This window comes from Apostichopus japonicus, chromosome 22 (genome assembly GCF_037975245.1).
Source record: "Apostichopus japonicus isolate 1M-3 chromosome 22, ASM3797524v1, whole genome shotgun sequence".
Lineage (NCBI taxonomy): Eukaryota > Metazoa > Echinodermata > Holothuroidea > Aspidochirotida > Stichopodidae > Apostichopus > Apostichopus japonicus.
Window position 1 is genome coordinate 25010761 of NC_092582.1, and position 25695 is coordinate 25036455.

At 36.5% G+C, this 25695-nt stretch overlaps 2 protein-coding genes across 5 annotated transcripts in view; one reads left to right on the plus strand and one right to left on the minus strand.

Moving 5' to 3' along the window:
- Positions 1-8343, plus strand: part of LOC139963626 (WD repeat-containing protein 31-like) — a 65755-nt gene extending 57412 nt beyond the window's left edge. For all 3 annotated transcript variants that reach the window (XM_071964609.1, XM_071964608.1, XM_071964607.1), the window contains exon 10: positions 433-8343. In XM_071964609.1, the coding sequence (XP_071820710.1) occupies positions 433-529 (97 nt within the window). In that variant the 3' untranslated portion in view covers positions 530-8343. The remainder of the gene's footprint in view (positions 1-432) is intronic.
- The window catches only part of LOC139963616 (ATP-binding cassette sub-family C member 4-like), a 32707-nt gene continuing 14111 nt past the window's right edge, over positions 7100-25695 (minus strand). For both annotated transcript variants that reach the window (XM_071964571.1, XM_071964572.1), the window contains 14 exons: positions 25290-25451; positions 23997-24158; positions 20903-20968; positions 19996-20224; positions 19368-19447; positions 18678-18828; positions 17468-17698; positions 16074-16174; positions 14551-14745; positions 12675-12920; positions 11713-11885; positions 10404-10509; positions 9560-9802; positions 7100-8801 (listed from right to left, as the gene is read on the minus strand). In XM_071964571.1, coding sequence (XP_071820672.1) covers positions 8757-8801; positions 9560-9802; positions 10404-10509; positions 11713-11885; positions 12675-12920; positions 14551-14745; positions 16074-16174; positions 17468-17698; positions 18678-18828; positions 19368-19447; positions 19996-20224; positions 20903-20968; positions 23997-24158; positions 25290-25451 — 2190 coding nt within the window. In that variant the 3' untranslated portion in view covers positions 7100-8756. The remainder of the gene's footprint in view (positions 8802-9559; positions 9803-10403; positions 10510-11712; positions 11886-12674; positions 12921-14550; positions 14746-16073; positions 16175-17467; positions 17699-18677; positions 18829-19367; positions 19448-19995; positions 20225-20902; positions 20969-23996; positions 24159-25289; positions 25452-25695) is intronic.

Genomic DNA, 25695 nt, shown 5'->3' on the forward strand with positions numbered 1-25695 from the left:
TTTATTTGTTACTGGAATATTCCAAAGTTGATGAAAAAAGATTACTTGAAGAAAGGACACAACATTGCTTTATAATGGTGCAATAAATATAGTGTACTCTATGCTACAGAAAATACGTGACGAGGGAAACAATGGGATTTTTGTACAGGGTGTAGATATAGATTTAACCTATAATCTTGATGATGTGATTAGTTGTTATGCTGAAACTCTAAACCAGATGAGCTGGATAGTGGACTGGTCCATTATGTTGCTAGGGGTGTTGGTATAAGGGATTGGAAGAAGACATATATGGAATACAGTTTAAACATTACAGTTCCTATTTGTAACCAAATGTTTTGTGCTACATTGTGAATGTTAGCCTCTTATCCTATGCATTAGTAAAGGCTACAATAGTAACATGTATGTTTTTTTCTGATCTTGACATCTTTTCAGTTTGGTAATTAGCAGCTCAGAGACAGGAAATCACATCATGAAGTTGAATAAGTTAACCGATGGCAGTATAGTACGACAGACGGTGGGATCCTACTGAATATTCAGGAGCTCATCAAAGCCAAAGATAAATCATGTCTGGATGAGAAAAAGCCAGTTGAAGATGGCCGTTTGTAGACTGTACGCAGGTTTGAAACGTCACACCTCTGCGGTTGGCTTCATCAACCGCGACGAGGAGGAGGAGTAGGCTGCTGTCAGGATCATGAATTGTTTTCGTGCGAGGCGTTCGTGTCCACGCTTTTATGCTATTGTCTTTTGCCAAAGAATTGAGAGAAGTGCTATAAGTTTGTGTCTTTAAGGAAACAATTGCAGCAAAGCTGTCAATGTGAGGACTGTAAATATTTGCAATGATTTCCAAAATGTGAACCCAGAAGGCAGCGTTGTAAGTGGATCGCTACAACGTTTTGCTGGAAGCCAAATTTCTGTCATGTTTTTGTGTGAAATAATTTTACAGACCACACTGTGGGTTTGGAAAGGTAGAACATGCAATGTCCTCTGACATTAATGTCTCTTTTCAGTGAAAGTTGTTTATTTATATTGTTTGACTCGGCCTGCATGAATATATCTAACTTGACTGCAAAAATGTCTTTCTCGAAATCATCCGTTTCAGTTTTTGTGATCTAAATGTTGTACATATTTTTAGCATCGGTGAGACCGCTGGGGAAGGGGTGGATGTGGGAGGACCATTTTCTGGTAGGTAGAATTAGCTGAATGGAGAGTTGACTGCAGTATAGTAGCTTGCTCTTCTTTAGCCAGAAATTATCGCACAAAATGGTTGACTACAAACTTCCTGCAGTACAATGAGTACAATTGTCGTTCTGTGTACCATCAAACGAAGCAAATGTAAAATTTGTTGAGATGTTTTTTTTTTTTTTTTAATTCCATTTTCAGAGGAACCCCAGATGGAAATATTGATAGCAAAGACAGGCAGAGAAGACCCTTTTCTAAACAATGTTCCCTTGTTAGAAAAGATGTGAAAAAGATTTCGGTATGGTTGGTCATAAACCTGTTTGTTTTGTTACTCATATTTTTGTTGTCAAACCAGATCCATTCACCATACATCAAAATCATTTCAATAACAAAATGTATATTATAAGTTGGGGAAACATTTATATCAGTGATGTGGAATTGACCATTTTTGCAGAAAATATCAATATTCTTTTGAAAATATCCATGAAGTTTAATCTCAAAAACAAGTATGAATAGCTCCAGCATAATCTATGGCTTCATTATAATGATCAAGATCTTGGCAGTTGCTGTGCAGGCTTGTATTAATTTTTACCTGTTAGGCTATCTCAGCCTATTACTGCTTGGAGATCAAGTGCTGTAATGTAATTAAGTTGCTCTATGTCAATCCGTTGGGACCAACAAGCAACAAGATAATTGTAATTGTGATAACAATTTTGTTGACCTTTCTATGACCTAGTCTGTGTGAACATTTCCATGTTTGGTCATCACAGCCTATAGTTTGAATTAACACCAATCAAAGCTTAGGTTTTCTTTTAACATTTACATGTTAGGCCTGTGTTTCATTTTCATGCTAATCAGTTGTTGTCATTATAAAAGTGTTAACACTTCAATCAATTGTTGTCATTATTAAAGTGTTAACACTTTAATCAGTTATCATTATTATAGTGTTAACACTCTAATCAGTAATCATTATTATAGTGTTAACACTCTAATCAGTAGTTGTAATTATCAAAGTGTTAACACTTTAATCAGTTATCATTATTATAGTGTTAACACTTTAATCAGTTATCATTATTATAGTGTTAACACTCTAATCAGTGATCATTATTATAGTGTTAACACTCTAATCAGTAATCATTATTAAAGTGTTAACACTCTAGTCAGTAGTTGTAATTATTAAAGTGTTAACACTTTAATCAGTTATCATTATTATAGTGTTAACACTCTAATCAGTTATCATTAAAGTGTTAACACTCTAGTCAGTAATCATTATTATAGTGTTAACACCCTAATCAGTAATCATTATTAAAGTGTTAACACTCTAATCAGTAATCATTATTAAAGTGTTAACACTCTAGTCAGTAGTTGTAATTTTTAAAGTGTTAACACTTTAATCAGTTATCATTATTTAAGGGTTAACACTCATCAGTTGTTATCATTATTAAAGTGTTCTTTAATCAGTTGTCATCATTATAGTGTTAACACTCTAATCAGTTAACTTCATTATTAAAGTGTTAACACTCTAATCAGTTGACTTCATTATTAAAGTGTTAACACTCTAATCAGTAGTTGTACTTATTAAAGTGTTAACACTCTAATCAGTAGTTCTAATTATTAAAGTGTTAACTCACTGATCAGTTGATTTCATTATTAAAGTGTTAACACACTGATCAGTTGATTTCATTATTAAAGTGTTAACACACTGATCAGTTGATTTCATTATTAAAGTGTTAACAGGGCCACTGTCATTAGCCTGCAACATGAGAGCATCCAACACTCAAATAATATACTTTTACTTGTTGTTGATTGCAAGAAACCCCACTCCCATGAGAGCCTGTAACACTCCCATTATATGTATTATTACCTTTTGCTGATTGCAAGAAACCCCACTATCATGGGAGCCTGCAATACTCAAATTGTGATCTAAGGATTACAGGTTCGAACCCTGGCCAGATCATTGCGTTGTGTCCTTGGGCAAGGCGCTTTATCTCCATTGCCTCTCTTCACCCAGGTGTATAAATGGGGACCTGTGAGGTAACTTGTAAATATAGTTGCGTGCGCCGGTTTGTGGCTGCACCCTATGGGAAGTCCCCCGGGGGACACATGGTTGTGGTGCCGCAAGAGAGATTGATTGAATTGTGCACACTTTGGTGTGTGGGTGTGACAAGTTACCAATGACCAGGGGTTAAGTTGTAAAGTCATGTGAGGAGGCATTAGCCTCATACAAGACTGTAAACCTTCAACTTTAACTTTTTTAACTTTATTGCAAGAAACCCCACTCCTGTGAGAGCCTGAAACACTCAAATTATATACCTTTTACTTGTTGCTGATTGCAAGCATCCTTCCTCAATTTAAAATCTTGCTTATCCTCAAGTTTTATCCACTGTTCTGGTCTTGAGAAGTTGTCATCCAACTTGTGTTTATAGCTTCCACAAATTTCTCATCTGAAGCATAGCTGCTTCCTTGCAAAGTACGTCTTATCATACATGCATATTCGTGAATATTCAAGACCCACATTTTCTCTAAATAGTAGAGGCAACGCCCGAGGAACACCCACATCTAGTGATTGATCTAGAAGAACTCTTAGTTTGAGAATTTTCCTCAAAAAAATGCGAGTCAATTTTGTGCAATATTGAGTTTTATTTTTCATTCATTATATCATGAAAACAGTAACCAATATTTACTTCGGATGAAAATTATCACCTTTTTCCTCTGTGTTTGTCATGATAGTAGAAATTTATCTTTCAGTTTTTAATCTTGTTAATCTTTTTAATCTCATACTATGGGCTTGATTTTGCCATTAAAATGATACATTTGCATTTATGTGCTATGAAGCTTCCAGGGTGGTCACATCTTTATTTTAAATCTGTCGGTCTTTGAATTTCTGCGACACTTGCCAAAGTAAACAATGACAACACATCAGCGTTCAACTTGTAATATGGTGACAATCTGAAATATGATGTTTATTATTATCAATGTTATTATAAATATTATGATATTAATTATTGTAATATTTACGATATAATTGTAATATTAAGAAATAAACTAATGAAGGATGTAAGTGTGAAGAATAACTTTGGTGCACATTTATTATTGATAAAAAAAGTTTTGACTGCAGGTGATTTAATTTATCACCTTAGAAGATATCTATCACTTTATCAAGATTTTGTTTGATATGTGTTGGAACGTTACAAACCACTGCTCTCAGTCACAGTGGTATATCTAGACCACTTATATGTTATTAGAAATAACCCTTTTAAAAATCTGAGGAGGCTCACCAACTAAAATGGCTGGTATATTTAGTTTAACACAGTTTACCATTGAGCCAGTCCCTCAAATGTCACACAAAAAAAACTCAGTAGGCAACCAGAATACTCCTTATGCCCGTATATAACTTTCTCTTTTTTAACATTTGCATTAAATTACTTTCATCAATTCTAAAATAATAAGATCAGTTGATACGATAGGCCATGGGCAAATATTGAGAATGCCCTCAAGACTGAATGGCAGTGACGACATCGTTGGTTGAAATGAGAACGTTTTTGCTGTAAAAATCCTTTGTGGTTCAACCAAAGTAGGTTGTCCATACCCTTTTTGTCCGCACTGACAAAATTTATTTATGTTTTTTCCAATTTTTGTTGTCCAATGTTGTACCTCATAGTCCTTCATTCATGAGGGCGGTTGATTTTTGGCTTTTTATTTGAAACCATAACATACCTCCGATATTTGTATAGATTCGCATATGACTTTGTCATTGACAATATTCATTTTTATTTTAGCCAAAGTTCTGTGTGCTTTATGATGTCACCTTGATATGTTAACTTTTTGGGTCCAAATAGTTTATGTTTATATGTGGTTTATGTTTATATGTGGTTTCCCTCAGTTTATTAGATCAGCCTGAATCTCTTGCTAAATAAAATTGACAAGAAAAAAAGACCATATGCTGCAGTGTTAGTTTTTATGTTGTATTTGAAGCTACATTAGCAATTCCTGGCTGAAAGTTGTAATATTGTATGTGATATTCAGTCAGTTACCATGTTCACCAGGACATTATGGTGCCAACCAACCCCATAGGTACCTGGGAATTTGACAAACGCACTACTTGACACACGGCTCCACTATAATGATTACAAACCAACCCATTAGGTACCTGGGAATTTGACAAACGCACTACTTGACACACGGCTCCACTATAATGAGTACAAACCAACCCCATAGGTTCCTGGGAATTTGACAAACGCACTACTTGACACATGGCTCCACTATAATGAGTACAAACCAACCCCATAGGTACGTGGGAATTCGACAAACGCACTACTTGGCACACGGCTCCACTATAATGAGTACAAACCAACCCCATAGGTATCTGGGAATTTGACAAACGCACTACTAGACACACGGCTCCACTATAATGAGTACAAACCAACCCCATAGGTACCTGGGAATTTGACAACGCACAACTTGACACACGGCTCCACTATGAGTACAAACCAACCCCATAGGTACCTGGGAATTTGACAAACGCACTACTTGACACACGGCTCCACTATAATGAGTACAAACCAACCCCATAGGTACCTGGGAATTTGACAACGCACAACTTGACACACGGCTCCACTATAATGAGTACAAACCAACCCCATAGGTACCTGGGAATTTGACAAACGCACTACTAGACACACGGCTCCACTATAATGAGTACAAACCAACCCCATAGGTACCTGGGAATTTGACAACGCACAACTTGACACACGGCTCCACTATAATGAGTACAAACCAACCCCATAGGTACCTGGGAATTTGACAAACGCACAACTTGACACACGGCTCCACTATAATGAGTACAAGGTATGCATACTGCATATAGAGTATACTATCTAATCGTGTTAGATTAGTTGTAGGCTATTGTTTTTGTCCTCTACTTAATTCTTCCTCTGTGTTACCTTTTATCAACTCATAACTATTTCGTATCATAGGACTTTAGAAACTAGATTATTGCTGAATTAAATATACAATAAAGATGGTAAGTCGGTGTTCCTTTGATCAGCTTCATCGAACGTCAGAACTTGAGTTCACCTGTTACTGTCAGTGGGTGTAGGCCAATATTACTTTTGTCACTAGGTCTGCTAATCGCATCGACCATCAGCCGTTCTTCGATTGAGAAGTTGAAGCGGGACATGCCGGTACAGTATAAAAAAAAAGTGGGAGAGCTTCGTTGGTACTGAATATGCATTATAGTGCGTTCTCTCATTGGCTTGTTTAAATCCAGAGGCACGGCGTAACAGAATACATGAATGAAATCTGTCTTCAACGCATAAATGTTATGATACTCTCCATCATTAATTTCTTAAATAATGAAACCCTTTTGGCACAATTAGCTTGGTGGAACTATCTCATATTCCATGGTTCGTCAGATATATGTAGCTTAAACGCAGTTCCATATTTAGAAAATGAACAGTTTTATTTATTTCCTTTTTTCGAAACGCACAGAATCCTTTTAAGTTTAAGAGACAATTCTTAAAGTTTTCATCGCCCATCATGACATGATTGTGCTTAAAATATATATAAAAAGTGGCAAGGCAATGCTAGTGTGAAGATGGTTACCATGGAGATGGACATTTATGCAGGCAGCCATCAGACTGTCTCGATGTAGTACTATTATCTGGACACAGCCAGTGGTATTTACAAAATCAAACCATTTCATTGGCCTAGTCCAGCTTTTGAAGTTGACTGAAACGCGGTTGACGGTGAGTGAAGATTAGACTAGAAGTTTTAAAGGGAATTTATAGATATGTTAGATTATGCCAAAATGGTCAAACAGTTTCAATGTTAAAGGATCCTTGCAAGCTATTCATATTGGTTGGATAATCTGTGTTCCTAAACACTCTTTATGACATCAAAAAGTAAAAATCTCTTCCAATTTTGCTTTTGGCAGTATATTTACATACAAATATGTGAATAACAGTAGTTATTCCTGTAGTTTAATAAAACAACTCCCAAGGTAAAACCTAATACAGATGCAAATTTACACACTGTAATCAAACCAAGAGATGGTTACATCTGTTTCTTTGCTTATCACCCTGGTTATGAACTGTCTTCCCCACCAGGAATTGTTTGTTTATGTAATGTTCCATTTTTGCATTTTATGCTCAATTTCATCCTCCCTGATATCAAGACAAACTCTACTGGTATTCTACTAATCACTACTTAACACTGCTGCTTATAGTCACAAATAATAGATTAGCTTCAAACTCTACTGGTATACTACTAATCACTACTTGACACTACTGCTCATAGTCACAGATAATAATAGATTAGCTTCAAACTCTACTGGTATACTACTAATCACTACTTCACACTACTGCTCATAGTCACAAATAATAGATTAGCTTCAAACTCTACTGGTATACTAGTAATAACTACTTGACACTACTGCTTATAGTCACAGATAATAATAGATTAGCTTCAAACTCTACTGGTATACTACTAATCACTACTTCACACTACTGCTTATAGTCATTAATAATAATAGTTTAGCCAACTTCAAAATGCATTTCTTCTCTGCAACAGAAATATTAGTCTAAAATGTCACCTCTTTTCAGATTTCTTTTATTTTTGCAGCCTTCATTTCGCCATGTCCATCACTAGTGATACGATATCAACTCTTTGACAAAACAGCTTACATATAACTGAAAATACTAACATTCAGTTTAGTACTTACTTGTGACACCAAATAATTTTACTTGTTATTTTGCATAAGTCTCTGTTCATTCATAGGATCCAACTACATGTAAAGATGATGTTTATGAACAGTTTCATTTTATTTACATGAAGAGAAACAGGTAATATTGCAATAGGTCAAAGTTCTAATTGATTTATTAAAGGCACATATTTGTAAAGTAAGGCATATACTCAAATTGTCTTCTTCAGTTCTCAATTTCACAAAAGGAACCCACTCGTATGTGCGTTTTTACTCCTGTCAACTTGCAAAACTTTGGTCCATGGAAGTCATTTGATCATATGGTCTAATCTATAAACATGGAGTTTCCCTTGTATGCTCAGATATTGTAAGCTTTACAAACAAGCCTGTTTTCAAACTCATCATAATTATTTTATTCCATCACAATTTTCACATACATGTATTTTATTTGACTTCCTGACCTTCTCTTTACTCAAATAAACAAATATTTCATTCCTTTGAAATTAAATTCACTTCACAGATATTACTGATATGGCTCTTTTAAGTTGTTAAAGCCCAACTTTGTATTGCTCTTAATCATTCTAATTCTCATCTAAACTTATCTTCAAACTTGTGACAAAATAACATTATTTTACTTGAAATTTAAATACTTTAAGTACAGCAAAGTATGAAAAGATTTGTTCGAAGAAGCAACACTTTGTGAAGTCACTCTTAGTTATGTATTTGTTCAAAGGCATCTCGTGGTAAGTGCATAAAGCCTTGATCTGGTGAAGTTCCAAAGATATCAAGATGTTATTTATTACTGCATAGTAATGACAAACACGTCCACCAATTCTGTTGTCTGTTATCAAAACCGTCAATAAATTGTATATATCCCTCACGGCTGTGGACCTGATTCGGAGCTCTCCAAAAGTAGCATGGTCTGTTGACAAAATAAAGAAATTAAATCTGTGTTTGTAACAGCAAAGATATTTCACAGTTTCTTAATCACTATAAAGAACAAAGACAAACAGTTAAAGGATTTGTTTTGTCCATGAAAGATGTAAACATGTGCAAGTAATGCAAATAAAACTTTTTTGGCTAGAGCGCAGGGCATTTAATCCTGAAGTCGCTGGTTCAAACCTCATTCTAGCCAGGTATTTCTTTGCTTATTTCCCACTCAGGTGTTCTCACGTTAATTGACTGATATGTATCAAATCAAAAAATTATTGGTGATCAGTGATTTCTCACATAAGAATAACAACGATTAAACCGTTGCATAAGTGAGTAACAGATTTTATTAACCATTATTGATGTGGCTTGAGGGTGCAGACAGTTTTTAACTACTTCAAATATATCAAATGAAGCTGGGAGAAATCTTGAAAAGTGTCAATAATCTGTTTTTTTAGAGATCTGGTTCTCTATGATAACAAGTTAATAGATAGATAAATGTTGAATTTAACTGTGCCAAGAAAAAATGCAGTCATTAAAAGATGTTGGTACAGGGTGACATATCACAAGGGCAAATTGCAGCAACTAGGTCTATAATAAACATAACCCATCAAGCTAAAAATGCCCATTTTTGTATTTTTGATTATTATTCTAATTTTTAATATTTCAGTTTTCTACGTGGTTTTTATACAGAATCAACATGAGAATGAGTTGTTAATTGCTATGATGTAACATCTACTTGTTCCATACCTCCTCCAGTTCGTCATCTTTCACGACTAAATCATTCTCAAGATGATTTTGTTCCCGCTGTTTGTCATCTTTTATCGTGGTTTGCACATCTTGGATTCTCTGGTAGCACTCGTAAGCTACCTGCCGGAGTCGTTTCGCTTCCGTCGGCCCCAACTGGCTCACAAAATTGCTAAAAGCACCTGCTGAATTCTGCAGGAGGTTATAAGGGTGGTCAAATTCCACCACTTGGCCCCCATCAAGCACCTAGAAGGGTACCCAAAAAAATAGCTGAAAGACAACTTGGTACAGTCAGACATAAGCTTTTTCCGCGAATTCGCGGAATATCCGTGATTTCTTTTCTACCTCGGGGACAATCACTATTATCCTAACACACTGTAGCATACGCAAACTGGAGCCTATACCGCAATTTTTGCAAAGTTCCGTGATTTTTTTTTTACCCCAGGCTCATCCCTGTACAGTAAGACAATCTATTAGTGTATCGCACAATATTTGTGGCAATACTATTCTAGGTTTAGGTGTGAGGAAGCTTGCTGCACATCGATGCATTGAAGTCATTGTGGATAGCAGTTTGCTATGTGATGCATGATAATAATAATCCCTTCCCATTAATTTCTCAAAATCTCTCTTTCCTTCCAATTGTGAATGTATTCTATACTTCTAGTCATATAACGCTCCGGTGAACATTCCTGGTACCATATCTAGCATCTGTTAGTTTTCTCTGTTGTACAGTATATATCAATTTTTAATGCATTGTTCTGTACATTTGGGAAAGAAAAATTTACATTGTTTAGAAATTTGTTCACTTTTTAATTTAATTAATATGAAATATGGGTTAGGAACTCACCATTACTTTATTGGAGTCCATAATAGTGTTCAATCTATGGGCTACTGTTATAACAACACAGTGGTCGAACTTGGAATGTAGCGTGTGTTGAATCAAGGCATCCATCCTAGATTGTGAAAGAGAAAAGATTTAATAGAACCAAAGCTTGAAAAATGTCATAAAATTACAAAGTAAATATAGAAAAAGAATTTTTTTTACCAGACAAAGGTTGTTCAAAATTTGCAATTGGAAAGATGATAGAGATAGAACAATCAGAAGATTGGAGTAAACTTATTGTTTAAATATTTTGTTTGTTGCAGTCATTGTAACTGTTGTTATTCTAACTGAAGTAGTTGCTGTTCTATAGAATGTTAATATATGAGAAGCTTTAAGATTTAACTTTACTGTGTTGATATTATTGCTGTAGAATTAGTTATCTAAGTGTTAATTTTAATAATGGTTGTGTCACCAGTGGTGGTAGTGATAGAAATGATCTTAATTGCTGCTGTTATCAAGGAATTGGTTAAGTTCTAGCTGTATAAGTTACCTAAATAGCTTGTTTTAATGGTAATGTTGGTTGTAATGGTAGTTTATAATATTGTAACGGTTCCAGAAGTGGAGCGTGCTATGGAAGTAGAGCATGTTATAGTGGTAGAGCATGTTATATGGTAGAGTCTGCTATAGGGTACAGCCTGCTAAGAAGTAGAGCGTGATAGAGTAGAACGTGCTATGGAAGTAGAGCATGTTACCGGAGTAGAGCGTGCTACGGAGTAGGGTGTGCTATAGAGGTAGAGCGTGCTATAGTGGTAGAGCGTGTTACATGGTAGAGTCTGCTATAGGGTAGAGCCTGCTAAGAAGTAGATCGTGATAGAGTAGAACGTGCTATGGAAGTAGAGCATGTTACAAGAGTAGAGCATGCTACGGAGAAGGGCGTGCTGTAGAGGGTAGAGCGTGTTATATGGTTGAGTCTGCTATAGGGTAGAGCCTGCTAAGAAGTAGAGCTTGCTATAGTGTAGAGCCTGCTATAGTGTAGAGCATGATAGAGTAGAGCGTGCTATGGAAGTAGAGCATGCTCTAGAATACAGCGTGATATAGAAGTAGAGTGTGTTATAGAGTAGAGCGTGTTATAGAAGTAGAGCATGTTAGACATGTAGTTGTTTCTGCATTATTATTATTATAATCAACTCCTGTTGTATTGTTTTTACATATTTGAGGCATAGTTGGTAGATTAAGATAACCACACTGACACATTGGAATCTTAAAACACAATACAGATGCAAAAATGATCTCTAAACATAGAGTAAGAAAACCAAACATAGAAAGCACTAACTGTGGATCTACACTGGCTGTTGCTTCATCTAAGATGAGGATTAAGTTTTCTCTCAGAAGAGCCCGAGCTAGGCAAATCAATTGTCTCTGTCCGAGGCTGAAGTTAGAGCCGCCCACTCCCACGTTCATCTCCAGTTTCTGTGGATTATGCTTCACGGTGTTACTGAGTTGAACCTTTCACAGAGTATGCAGAGAGAGAGAGAGAAGATAGTTCATCAAAAAGAAAAAAAGGAGCAAAAAGACTGCAGAATAGTCATTTCGTTGTGCAAAAGCTAAAAATGACTAATTTTAGAGGTCACTAGATCAAAGTTTGGTATGTGAGGGGATTGAATTTTTTCCCAGACTTCTCATTCTAATAACAGGGCAGCCTCTTTCTAGACTGTGGTCCTAATCTGATTGGGTTTAGAATAACATGGGTGTTAGGTGTTGGGGGGGAGGGGGGGTGTTGAGGATTAGGGCCCATTCTCCTGCTATGAACTTTATCAAACATAGACACATTTGACATTATCCTAAAGTCATCAATTGTATTAACAGATATTGCTTGACATTGAAATGATTGCCAATAGCAAACATGAAGATCACTGCAGTCATTTAATATAACTTCAAGGAAACATTTCACAGAAACACAACTATAGCTAATCTTATAAATCCTATTACAATTATTAAAGGTTTTAATCACATGAAATAAAGATTTTAGTGTTCTTGGTATGACCCTAGCATCGGATATTGCTTGACATTAAAATGATCGCCAATAGCAAACATGAAGATCACTTCAGCCACTTAATATAACTTCCAAGGAAACATTTGACAAAAACACAACTATAGCTAATCTTATTAAAAAAGAACTATCACAATTATTAAATGTTTTAATCACATGAAATAGAAACTTTAGTGTACTAGGTATTACCCTACCATCTTTAAAATCAAAAATATTAAAAAAAAAAAAAAACTTTTCAAACTAACATCAGACAGAGCTTGCCAAAGTCGATCGTCTGGGCATCTCTGGAGTGGATCTAAGTTCATCCTCAGACTACCGGTGAAGAGGACGGGGTCTTGAGGTATAATGGATAGGTTGGTTCTCAAATGAGGCAAAGAAATAGTTGATGTTGGAATACCGTCTATGGTGATCACACCTTGGGGTTCTACCAGTCTAAAAATGGAAGCGATCAAAGAGCTCTTCCCAGCACCTGTTCTTCCTACGATACCGATCTTCAAAAGTGAATATGAGTAACAAAACATGTTGGGAAAACATGAGTACATGAAAAAGTGCAACCTATTAGTGCTATCTATGATGATATATAACATTAGAACCATTAAACATGGTAGGTGGTTTTTATTTATTTCTCTTTTTATTAAGGAACAAACTTGAACATGGATATGGTCCACGTCTCACGTGGAGAGTTTGTTATAACTAATTATACGTGATACAATGTAATGAAAGGATGTTTCCGATATATGTTATACATGTTTTATGTGATATGTGTTCTGTAATATCTACGTGATAAAAGAATTAAGTTTTCATCATCTGTGATACATGTTACAGAATCCAAAATTGTGTGAAAAAAAAGAATGTAAAGCAGAATATATGTAACAGCAATGTAACAAACATAGTACAGTCCTGAAATAATGAAAGAAATATGTGGTACATGTTATGCATGTATGTGATTGGTGTGATACATGTTGTGTGATACATGTTATGTTATACAAGTATGTGATATGTGATACATGTGTGTGGTACATGTTATGTTATACAAGTATGTGATTTGTGTGATACATGTTGTATGTGCTACATGCAATATGTTAAACAAGTATGTGATATGTGTGATACATGTTGTATGTGATACATGCAATATGTTAAACAAGTATGTGATATGTGTGATACATGTTGTATGTGTGATACATGCAATATGTTATACAAGTATGATATGTGTGATACATGTTGTATGTGATACATGCAATATGTTATACAAGTATGTGATATGTATGATACATGTTGTATGTGCTATGCAATATGTTATACAAGTATGTGGTATGTGTGATACATGTTGTATGTGCTACATGCAATATGTTAAACAAGTATGTGATATGTGTGATACATGTTGTATGTGCTACATGCAATATGTTATACATGTATGTGGTATGTGTGATACATGTTGTATGTGCTACATGCAATATGTTAAACAAGTATGTGATATGTGTGATAAATGTTGTATGTGATACATGCAATATGTTATACAAGTATGTGATATGTGTGATACATGTTGTATGTGCTACATGCAATATGTTATTCATGTATGTGATACCTGTTGTATGTGGTACATGATACACAGGCATCATATCTCAAGTGATGTTTAATATTTACCATAGTTTGTTGGTACATTACATAGCCCTGTACAGCTAGCTGTCAAAGCACAACTTCAAACAGACGCATATTTTTGATATTTCATACGTCAACAAAACAGTAAAAGTGTTAATACTGTTTGCTGTAGTTATTCTGGTTTTCAAGATATTCAACTGTGATCAATTTCTTGATTGCTCCTATAATAAGTTCAACTCCATGAGGACATTGTATTTTCCTCTTAGCAAATAGGAGGCAAACCGGTAAGAGAGGAGCAAAGCAGAGACTTGCAGGTGAAAAGTCACAACTCTCGACCCCAAATTTTATCCAAAAAAAAGTTTTCAAAAGTGAGTTTCGGAACCCCGCAAAATATCCCAAGGCATTAAGGAATGTTTTAATAACACAATAAATGCTACAAATGTTGCAAGCACAGTAGCTCAATTCTCCAGCTGATTTCAACGGAAATTGTACTCAACAGGAAATGAAGTTTCAAAAACCTACCTTTTCTCTTGGTTCAATTTTGAAGGATATATTCTTCAGAACTGGCGGAGACGATGGTGTGTAGGTTAAGGAAACATCTCGCATGGACAGCGATCCCTTGTAGGGCCAACCTTTCGGTGGTGGTTTAGTGGTACTCCCAGGATCATCCTCTGGTTTCAGCTTGGCATACTCCATCACCCGTTCTGTTGAGGTCATCTGAAGATTGAACAAACAAGAAATACAAAGCCTCACCATCTTCATCATTGGAAGATGAAACCAGCCATTGGTATGTATCAAAGAAAAAACAAAGAAAATCTGCAAATGTGTTTGAAAAAGACAACAAATAACTGGCCAGGAGTCAGAACAGTGAGCATAGCAAGAAACAACCTGGCCCTGATACAACAATAGAAATGAACCCCCTCCCCCAGATACAGCAATAGAAATGTACCACCCTCCCTTCCCCAGATAGAGCAATAGAAATGGACCCCCTCACCCAGATACAGCAATAGAAATGGACCCCCTCCCCCAGATACAGCAATAGAAATGGACCCCCTCCCCCAGATACAGAAATAGAAATGGACCCCCTCCCCCAGATACAGCAATAGAAATGGACCCCCCTCCCCCAGATACAGCAATAGAAATGGACCCCCCTCCCCCAGATACAAAAATAGAAATGGACCCCCCTCCCCCAGATACAGCAATAGAAATGGACCCCCTCCCCAGATACAGCAATATAAATGTACCCCCAAATGGTCCCCCTCCCCAGATACAGCAATAGAAATGGACCCCCTCCCCCAGATACAGCAGTAGAAATGGACCCCCCAGATACAGAAATAGAAATGGACCCCCCTCCCCAGATACAGCAATAGAAATGGACCCCCTCCCCCAGATACAGCAGTAGAAATGGACCCCCCAGATACAGCAGTAGAAATGGACCCCCTCCCCCAGATACAGCAATAGAAATGGACCCCCCAGATACAGCAGTAGAAATGGACCCCCTCCCCCAGATACAGCAATAGAAATGGACCCCCCTCCCCCAGATACAGCAATAGAAATGGACCCCCTCCCCCCCCCCCCCCCAAATAAAGAGCATCCACATACACCCTGGTTCAACCATAGTTTGGGCTTGGTCATGAATCTACATTTGACACCTATTGATGTCCAGATATGGCAATCTCAGGCTTTTTCTGTCAAGGACAGGCTTTTTAGTTTGAAGCTCCCATTTTGCTGGTTACTGAGAACTTTGAGAACAAATATATATATGAAATCAAATCTGCTGCTTTTAAAATTTGTCTTCTGGCAATTAGCGGTCATATTTTTCATTCGTTTTACACAGGGCCCCCCAGGAGTTCGCCTACGCCACTGAGAAAGGATTTAACAACTACCTAGACTGAGGTTTGGGTCAACAGAGCAGCCCTGTAAGTACACACGTTTTAAACAAAAGATTAAAAAGAATAATCGTAGTAACCTGTTATCTATTATAAAGTCAAATTTTAAGTCATCTTTTTTTTGAAAAAGGGGAGTAATTATTCAAATATACTTACAAGATATTCTGTCAATGCCATCTGACTGATGCAGAGCTTAAAGATGGAAACCATATTTATAGTCGAAGAGAGCAGCAGACCGACAAGGCCGGCATCTAAACCTAAAGCAGAAAAAAATGAAAAATAGCCCAAAATTACAGGCAGCAGGTGCATTGGCTTGGGAGAATAGTTTGATTGAATGAGGAATGATATACAGTCAATGTGCAAGTTTATCTGACAGGCATATCTGTGTTAAGAGGACTCTTCATATGCAAGAAAGTGAAGTGTAGTAAAAAGTCCTCAAGTTAGGTACTATGTTTAGAGGGTGATTCACTTGAGACAAGTGTGGACATACTAAATGTACAGGCAAGTAGCTATAGTGTTTTATAGCTTCCTATTAAGCAACCACACATTGATACTGTACATACTAAATGTACAGGCAAGTAGCTATATTGTTTTATAGCTTCCTATTAAGCAACAACACCTTGATACTGTACAATCTTAATGTACAGGCAAGTAGCTATAGTGTTTTATAGCTTCCTATTAAGCAACCACACATTGATACTGTACATACTAAATGTACAGGCAAGTAGCTATAGTGTTTTATAGCTTCCTATTAAGCAACAACACCTTGATACTGTACATACTAAATATACAGGCAAGTAGCTATAGTGTTTTATAGCTTCCTATTAAGCAACAACACCTTGATACTGTACATACTAAATGTACAGGCAAGTAGCTATAGTGTTTTATAGCTTCCTATTAAGCAACAACACCTTGATACTGTACATACTAAATGTACAGGCAAGTAGCTATAGTGTTTATAGCTTCCTAATAAAGCACAACACCTTGATACTGTACATACTAAATGTACAGGCAAGTAGCTATAGTGTTTTCTAGCTTCCTATTAACCAACCACACATTGATACTGCACATACTAAATGTACAGGCAAGTAGCTATAGTGTTTTCTAGCTTCCTATTAACCAACCACACATTGATACTGTACATACTAAATATAAAGGCAAGCAGCTATAGTGTTTTATAGCTTCCTATTAAGCAACAACACCTTGATACTGCACCTCCTGTGATTGCTGTCAACTTTTGTCAAACCTATTATTCAACAATGAAAGCTGTCCGCAACTTGTAAAGTACTAACGACCATATTAATATAAAATTGCCGATTGATGATGACACAATATTGTTATATTTTATCATTTTCTGAGCGCTAGTGTCAGACGGTGGAAGGGTGATAGAGTACACATCATTAGAAAAAGTTCCATTGTTCATGTCATTTTCATTTTCCACTAGGGGAGGGAAGGGTCAGGTAAACAAATGTGTCGACTAGCAGATTTGCAAGGCCAGAATATAGGTGTCCCTTTGCATAATTATGTGGAGTTAGAAAAGGTTTGCTTACGGTTCTTGGTGATAACGGCTGCATAAGTGATACTGGCACCAAAGAGAAATAGAAGGATATTGACCCTGGTGAGGAACCATCGTTGTGTGACCAGATACAAAAACCAGACCTCTGTGTGCCTGTCTTGGAGATCTTTAAAACGCTGTATAAATTCTGTTTGCCGTCTGTGTAACCTCACAGTCTGAACACCTTCCATTGTTGTCGTAATGTGAGAAAATATTGGACTCCGTGCTGATGAATGGAAAAAAAAAAATTATGAAAACCTTCTATTGTTTTCGTAATGTGAGAGAATATTGGACTCCGTGCTGTTGAATGGAGAGAAAAAAATCATGAAAACCTTCCATTTTTGTTGTAATGTGAGAAAATATTGGGACTCTGTGCTGATGAACAGGCAAAAAAATTAAATTTTTGGTTACGACGAAGGTTGCTATAGTTTGTAACTTTACAATCTCATGGATCAGTTGTCTCAATGTGACTGTAAAATGTGAAATATAAGATAGCTAGACAACCAAATATTTCAGAAATAAATGACAAAGGGAAAGTAAGAAGTAACAAGAACATCATCAATAGCACTGTGATGTTGTAACAAAATGAAAATATAAAAATATAATATAAATATATTTTAATGAACAAACATTCATTTCATACGGTATATCACTAATTTATTGGCAATTATCATTATACGACTGTTCTCGTCAGATCAAAGATGTTTAGTGTGCAAAATATCTGTTAAACATTTACAAATCATAAATGAAGCAATATAAAGCAGCTCTTTGCAGAATTTCTGCGAAATTTCAAAACACCAAAACTAATGATTGCCCTTATTAATCTAAAACACCCTCTTTGATTGTTTAGAGGGGAAAAACGAATGTTCGCTGTTGAGGAAAATGAACCATCAATTAATATTAACGATTTCATTGCCCTGATATATTTTGACGTTTTTTTCACAAAATGTCAATCAGTATTATTTTCAATATTTGTGGCTTTTTTTGTCATTTTTTTAAATGAATGCAGACTAGTAAAGCCAATGAGTTACATTGCTGTTTGACACAGATTTAAGTAAAATGGCAAAGTAAAGAAATTTAACAAAAGACCAAAAAAAAAACAAAAAAAAAGCTGCCTAGATACTCAGTCTCCTATGGACTACAATAGATTTCTGCAATTATGATATAATTGACAATATGTCATTTCATAAATAGACTATACTCACTGGTTCCATCCAATCTCTTGATAGGCCTTGTGGTGATGAGTGCATATCTCCATAGCAACATGAAGACAAAACCAATAGGCACAACTAGAATAAGGCTGTATGGGTTAAAAATAGCATTTGCTAGGACTGTGGTAAACACGAGTAACATCAACTGAAAACAAGAAAGAAATAGTCAAGTAAAAATATATTTGTTTTGGAAAATTAAAAAAATTTTTTTTTTAATGTTACCTTAACCCTAAAAGACACAAAGAACTTTAAAGGTACACAATTAAGGTGGAACACATGATTTTTCATCCACTCATAAAATAAAAAATTTCAAACCAGGGAGCTTTGTAATAAGATTGTAGGATTTGCAGGGATTTTCTTAATCTAGCAGTTAGGACTGACCATACTTGGTTGTGGGTATCTTGCTATAGCTAGTAAACGATGCTTTGCATTTATACATATTCATCATCTGTGCTTGTCAATACCAGTGAAGTAACAGATGCAAACAAGTCAGTTACATTATAAATGCACAGTAGTGAAATAAATACCAAACAGAGACAAATTTGAAAGTCCTACTTATCAGTGATACTACACAAAATGGTTGAAGATGATTGATAATCTAGCATTATCCATACTGTCAGCAAATTAGCCATTTACACAGGAAATTAGATACATTAACCAATATCTAGCAGATGCAGTAAGTACCTGTATCACCACGTAGAATGTAAGGGGCAGATTGTCATCCATAATACCGACATCTTTGGTGAAGCGGTTTTGTATTCTTCCTGAAATATGATGATTATGTAGGGATGCATTAACGGTAGCACACAGAGGTGTAAAGAGAATTACCTGCAGTATGGTTGTATTGTATTAGTGGCAAGATCAATGAAGAGAGACATCTCATCTTGAAGGTTGCCACAAAGTAAGTTCAATTCAATGGTGATTTTAACTTTATATATATAAAAATGAAATTACTAAAATGAGGAATATGAAAACTTTGTAGTACAAAATGGCATGGTAAAGCTGTTAACATACTCATGTGTTTATTATACACCCGGGAATGTAAATGGAACATTGTTGCAGCATTGAATTAAACATTTGGTGAATCCACTGCTCATAATGACTTTACATGCATATTGTACAATATTAAATTAAACCTTCTACATATTATATCAATATTAAAGAAGTAAACACACGTATGTATTGCACAGAAAGAGAAGAAAAAATGGAATCTTGTTGCAAACTTTGGTGAATCTAATGCAACCTTTCCATAGTGTATAATATTAATAAAATTTGGTCTGTTTTATTCTAGTATGAAAACCTGTAAGCTTACCTGTCGGTGTAGTGTCGAAGAACAGTATGGGTGCTCTAATGAGGGCAGCAAACATCTTTTGATGAAGTTTCTTGGACGAGTTTAACATAACCGAGAAACAATAAAAAGCCCTCACAAAATTGAGAAGCAGCAAAATCGCAACAATCCCGGCATAGATGGCAGCAGATTCATTTGTGTCCAAGTTAGATGTAATGTATGTGATATTTGACGGTTGTCCGGTTACATTGTACTGGAAAAAAAAGATGAAATCTGTTAGAGGTATGTATATGTACAACACATAGTACCTATCTAAAACTTAGCCTACAATACAAAACCTATTTATACATAGCCTATATTACAAAACATGTCATCTCTAAACATAACCTACAATACAAAAAATCTAACATATCTGCGCAAAGCCTACAATACAAAACATATCTAAACAGTCTACATCACAAAACACATTACATTTCTAAACATAGCCAACAATACTAACCATAGCCTACATTAAAAAACTTATAACATGTCTAAACAAAGCCTACCATACAAAACATCTAACGTATCTTCGCATATCCTACAATACAAACCATATCTAAACAGTCTACATTACAAAACACATTACATTTCTTAACATAGCCTACAATACTAAGCATTCCACTAACAAATCAATCTATGCTCCACAAGCTCTAAGAAGGTTAAAAGTGAGAATTCGTTTCAGAGATACTTGGTGCAATACTAAAACCAACGGCTGTCATGGTCATGTGCAACTAATGAACATTAAGAGAAAAGGTTCGAAAAAAACCCTTTAACTTTGAGTAAAAGTGTCCAAGCATTTTGTTAACAGATATACCAGAAGATATCTCTTTCAGTTAAGACTAAGGCTATATCTATATCACTAGATGTTGTGATGCTTTTATCATCTCCTTACCGCTGTTTCTAACTCCTCTTTGTCAGCCCACCAAGCCAGCCACAAGTCAGCAATGAAGTGGACGGCCTGTAAGTAAAATTCGTTGAGTATTTGTTACTCCCTTTCTATTGTTTTAATTAGTGTTAATGAGTGAGTTTGTAGTGTCAATGTCCACTAACATACAAAACTGACATCTAGAACAGGCGCGTATCCAGGATTTTCTAACCCGGGGGGCGCGAATTACTATCTAAGCGGAGCGCCACCATCGGTTGGCGCGCAGCGTACAAGAAAATTTCTGGTTTTGATACCCCCCAGATCACCGGAAACGGCACTTCTCGGGCTTGAAATGACCAACCAGATGTACACTTTTTGCCTGAGAACCAAGTATTTCCTAATAGTTTTTTTCCATCCATAACCTTTTTGAAGATTGTCAACCCGGCACACGTCATGTTCGACCTGATCGCATCTCCTGTGGGTCTTTGCTTTTGTAGGTGATTCTACGTCGCGGCCCACAATACCCGTCAGCCCCACTTTTCAAGGTTTTAAGCCCCAAATTTGTTCAGAATTTGAAAATTCACATTTCTTGTGAATAAACTAACTTGAAAACATACCCATAATGTTGTACAAAATTTCATCTATGGACAACCAATATAGAAAACCTTCTTTCAACCCCTAACAGACAGGTCAAAATTGCACGAGTAGAGGGAAGTGTGATGTAGAATGTTGGTCAGAAATTTTCGAAAATTCAGACACAGTTAATTTATTGGTGTAGAAATATTAAAGCTCTTATAACGGCTATTATAAAACTTGGTTGAAGGAAATGAAAAAATAGCAGATATTTCCGAAACCGAACACTACACACATAGGCGTAGGAGGCGCGGCGGCAGTGGCGGAGCTAGGGGTATTGGTCAGGAGGGGCGAGAATGATCTGTAGGGGCGCTTTCGACACTATCTAAGCGGAGCGCCACCACTGGTTGGCGCGTAGCGCACAGACAATTTTTGAGTAAAGATACTCCCTAGATCGCCGGAAATGACCCTTTCAGGGCCTGGCTAATTTGCAGATAAACGAAGAATAGGGTGTCATCGCCAAATGACACCAACAAAATGTGACAAATGTCAATAAGTAGATGAGAGCGCAATAAAAAAGTCAATAATCTAGAATAAGTAAAAAGTGGTAAAGAGCTGAAAAAGGCGCCAGCAGTCCATTTGAGTCCGTCAGGGGGGGGGGGCATCCACCCCCTGTCCGTATGGACGCTCCGCCACTGCGCGGCGGGGGTGCAGCCCCTAATTCGCCATTACTAATGTAAAAGAAACTTTTGACATAATTGGACCTCCATGCTTTTTATACATCTACATGAGACATGTCGTTGTTTACATTAGCATCCCGCGGAATACTGCGCAATTTTAACGGACCGAACGGTACATGATGGCATGCGATGTAATAACCGATGCTTGCTTATATGATATTGACATTGACACGTTAAACGCGCGCTTCGCGCGCGAAAATTTTTGGTTATATTTTCAGGCAAGTCGGACAGTTTTGAGGATTTTCATCCTGGAACGCCATTTTCATGCTCACTGATATGATGTGATATCTGCTGTTTGCGTTACAAATTCGAACAGGCGCGTAGCGAGGAATTTGCCAAGGGAGGGGTGAAGCCTGTAGGCAAATTATCTAAGCGTAGCGCCACCATAGGTTGGCGCGAAGCGTACAAGAAAATTTTGGCCGAAAATGCCTCCCAGATCGCTGGAAATGGCACTACCCAGGACCATTTGTTAGCGCGAACCGTACAAGCAAATTTTGGCCGAAAATGTCTCCCAGATCGCTGGAAATGACACTTCCCAGGCCTTGTAAGTTGCATCTAAGCACTTTCTATTTTGAAATTACTTAGCGATATCATTTAAAAAAATGCTGAAGGGGGGGGCGGTCGCCCCCATTCCAAAATGCGTCATGTTCCCCGACGACACGGTCGAGTTCGAGACCAGCCACAGTTGGTTTCATAGCACAATTCTACACACGCGTTATGATAGACCATATATAGTATATATATATAGATCATTAGTGAGAGAGGAAAATGGAAACGTCAAAAAAATGGAGTTGTCGGTGTAAGGGGTAGGGTGAGGCACACTTTTACAAAATCATTGATCCGTCACTGGCTACCCTTCAGCGCTGTAATGATGTCACTGTTCCTCTTTCTCTTCCCGGTGTTTTCGCGTTTTTCTTTTACTCCCTCCTTTTCTCCTTCTTCTCTCTTTTTTCTTTTTCTTTTCCCTTCCTTCCTCTCCTCCTCCTCTTTTTCCCCTCTTTTTTCCTTTTTTCTTCTCTTTTTTTTTCTCTCCTCTTTTTCTTACCCGGGGGGCGCGCGCCCCCAACGCCCCCCCCCTGGATACGCACCTGTAGAAGATCCTACCATTCAGCATGAAGGGAGAACTTTTTAGATTCACATTGTTTAGTATCATAATGTTTCTGTGCAACATGTATGAGTTTTCTTGTCATACAAAATGTATGGTGTCATGGGCTGGTGAAATTAGTCTCCACAGTAAAGACAAATAACAGCTATAGCACCAATTTCTGAATGCACACTTAGGCTAGACTCCTTTACTAACAAGCAATGTCATATGTCTAAGCTGAATGCTTATTTGTCAAGTTTTTAAACATCCATCTTGTCATAACTATTCAGTGCAACAAACAATGTTATCAAGTTTCTGTTATACATCATTAATTGCAGATGTGGTTATTCTGCAAAAGTGCTTTCAGTAACAAATTAAGGTATTATTTTTTTTTGCAAAAGCAAAGCTGTAGTCATTACAAATGGATGCAGTTACCCAAAAAGTATGTGTTGATTGACTAAGACATATCTCAAGTTCATGATCGAGAAAATGTAGTGAAAAGATTAGCGGAAAATACAGAAACTATGTATATATTTAACAAAATCTGATGGTTAATTTCGTTTCAAATAATTCCATTCATGTCTGATGGACTATTTCGTGACCTTCTCACCTACAATGGCTCAATCGATTAATAGTTAAAGAATGACGGGAAAAAATATTTAAAAGCAAAGTTTAACAAAAACGCCAAAAAAAGGTAAGAAAAATCCTCAAAAAATAAACCAACCTGAGCAGAAAGTAAAAAAAATATTAATAAAAGAAATCCAAGCCAGTTAGTACCAGCTTTGAAATAGTTAAAGTACAATTTCAAGCCCACAGCTCCGACCCTCTTTGTTTCCTCCTTGAAGAATAATTTGTACCTCGTTTCTTCCGACATGGCTAATTCAGTCTATGGACATGAAAGAAAACAGTTCCTGTAAAATGTCACAAAGTTATAGCTAATCAGGCCTTAATTGGGGCATGCAGTCGAAGTTTCTCAACACAGGACCTTCAATTAATGGAACATGATTTAAAGGGAAATTACAGTGACAGAAATGTCAAATTTATCATGAAGATAAAATATTTCACATGGTAATATCTTTGCCTCAAGTTAAGGAGGAAATGCTGTGGAATTTTCAGAACTTTTGAAAACGATTCCATATAGTACCAGGCAACGAAAAAATCTTAAGAATTGTTCAGGAGTTTCGACAGTGGAAACGCAAAAATTAATCTTTGCCCTAGAGCATTACCGTATCGCACAATATGTAGAAGCAATATTCTAGAGTAACAATCAGGCATTGTCTGGTTAAAACTTACTTTGCAAACTTAAATGGTTTTTTTTAACAGGTTTTTTTTTTTTTTTTTAAACAGGTTTTTTTTTTTTTTTTTAACAGGGCTATTTTTTTTTTTAACAGGGCAATATTGCATTAGCGGTGACTAGCTATTTATGTGACACTTATGCAACATCATTGACTTGCTAACTTTAATTACTACTGACTGATTGTTATCATCGGCCACCACTGCAAACAGTTGTGTGTGTAAAAACATTGCTGACATGGAAACATCTAGATAAGCCAGTACTACAATGCTTACATCCTATTAAAGTCTGTTGAAACAGTTGTGTGTGTGTGTGTCTGCAAATTCAAACAAACAGATAAACCAGCATTACAACATTTTTATGGCCTATTAAAGTCTGTGCAGCATACATCCTTACATGCCTATCCTAACCTTTAGGCTAGGACAACCCAAAGAAGGCTGACATGTTTGTCTTTAGCAGAAACGAGTGTCACAGTTGATCTGACTAAACTATTAGTTTTGAACAGTTGTCAGGCTCTGCCTAGCTAGTACTTAGAAAGAAATTCTGAAACCAATCAATGAGTACTGATACTTATGAAACATTAATGTATCGAAAGAATGATTCACTAAATTATCGGGTCGGGGGTCAATAGGTCACTGAGCAGACACTATGGTGAGTGGCAATAAATGACCCTTGACCCACAAAATTTCAAGCTTTCAATCACACTATGAAGTTTCTCGATACCTTAACTCCTGGCTTTTTATTTGCTTTGAGTTTCTCTTCCTTTTCCTTTTCCTGTTCTTTATCTTGTTTCCCTTCCTTTTCAGTCTCAGCTTTGACAAACTTTGTGAAGTCGACTTTTTCTTCTTCAAGCTCTGAGAGCGTGCCCATGGCCTCGACCTGTCCCTAACGAAAGGCGATCCAAAAAGAGAAAGTCAATTTGATTGTAACATACATAGCATTTCTTCCAGAGTTATATTGTTTCGCCTATGAAAAGAAAGTTAACCACAAACATATTCCTGTTTGCAAATTGAACAACAAATTAATACCTTGTTCCTGATTCTAGACATGGTTTCATTGTGGATAATTATACTTGACAGATAAATCAATTTTAATAAAAGAAAGAAATTATCTTGTGAGTGACCTCATA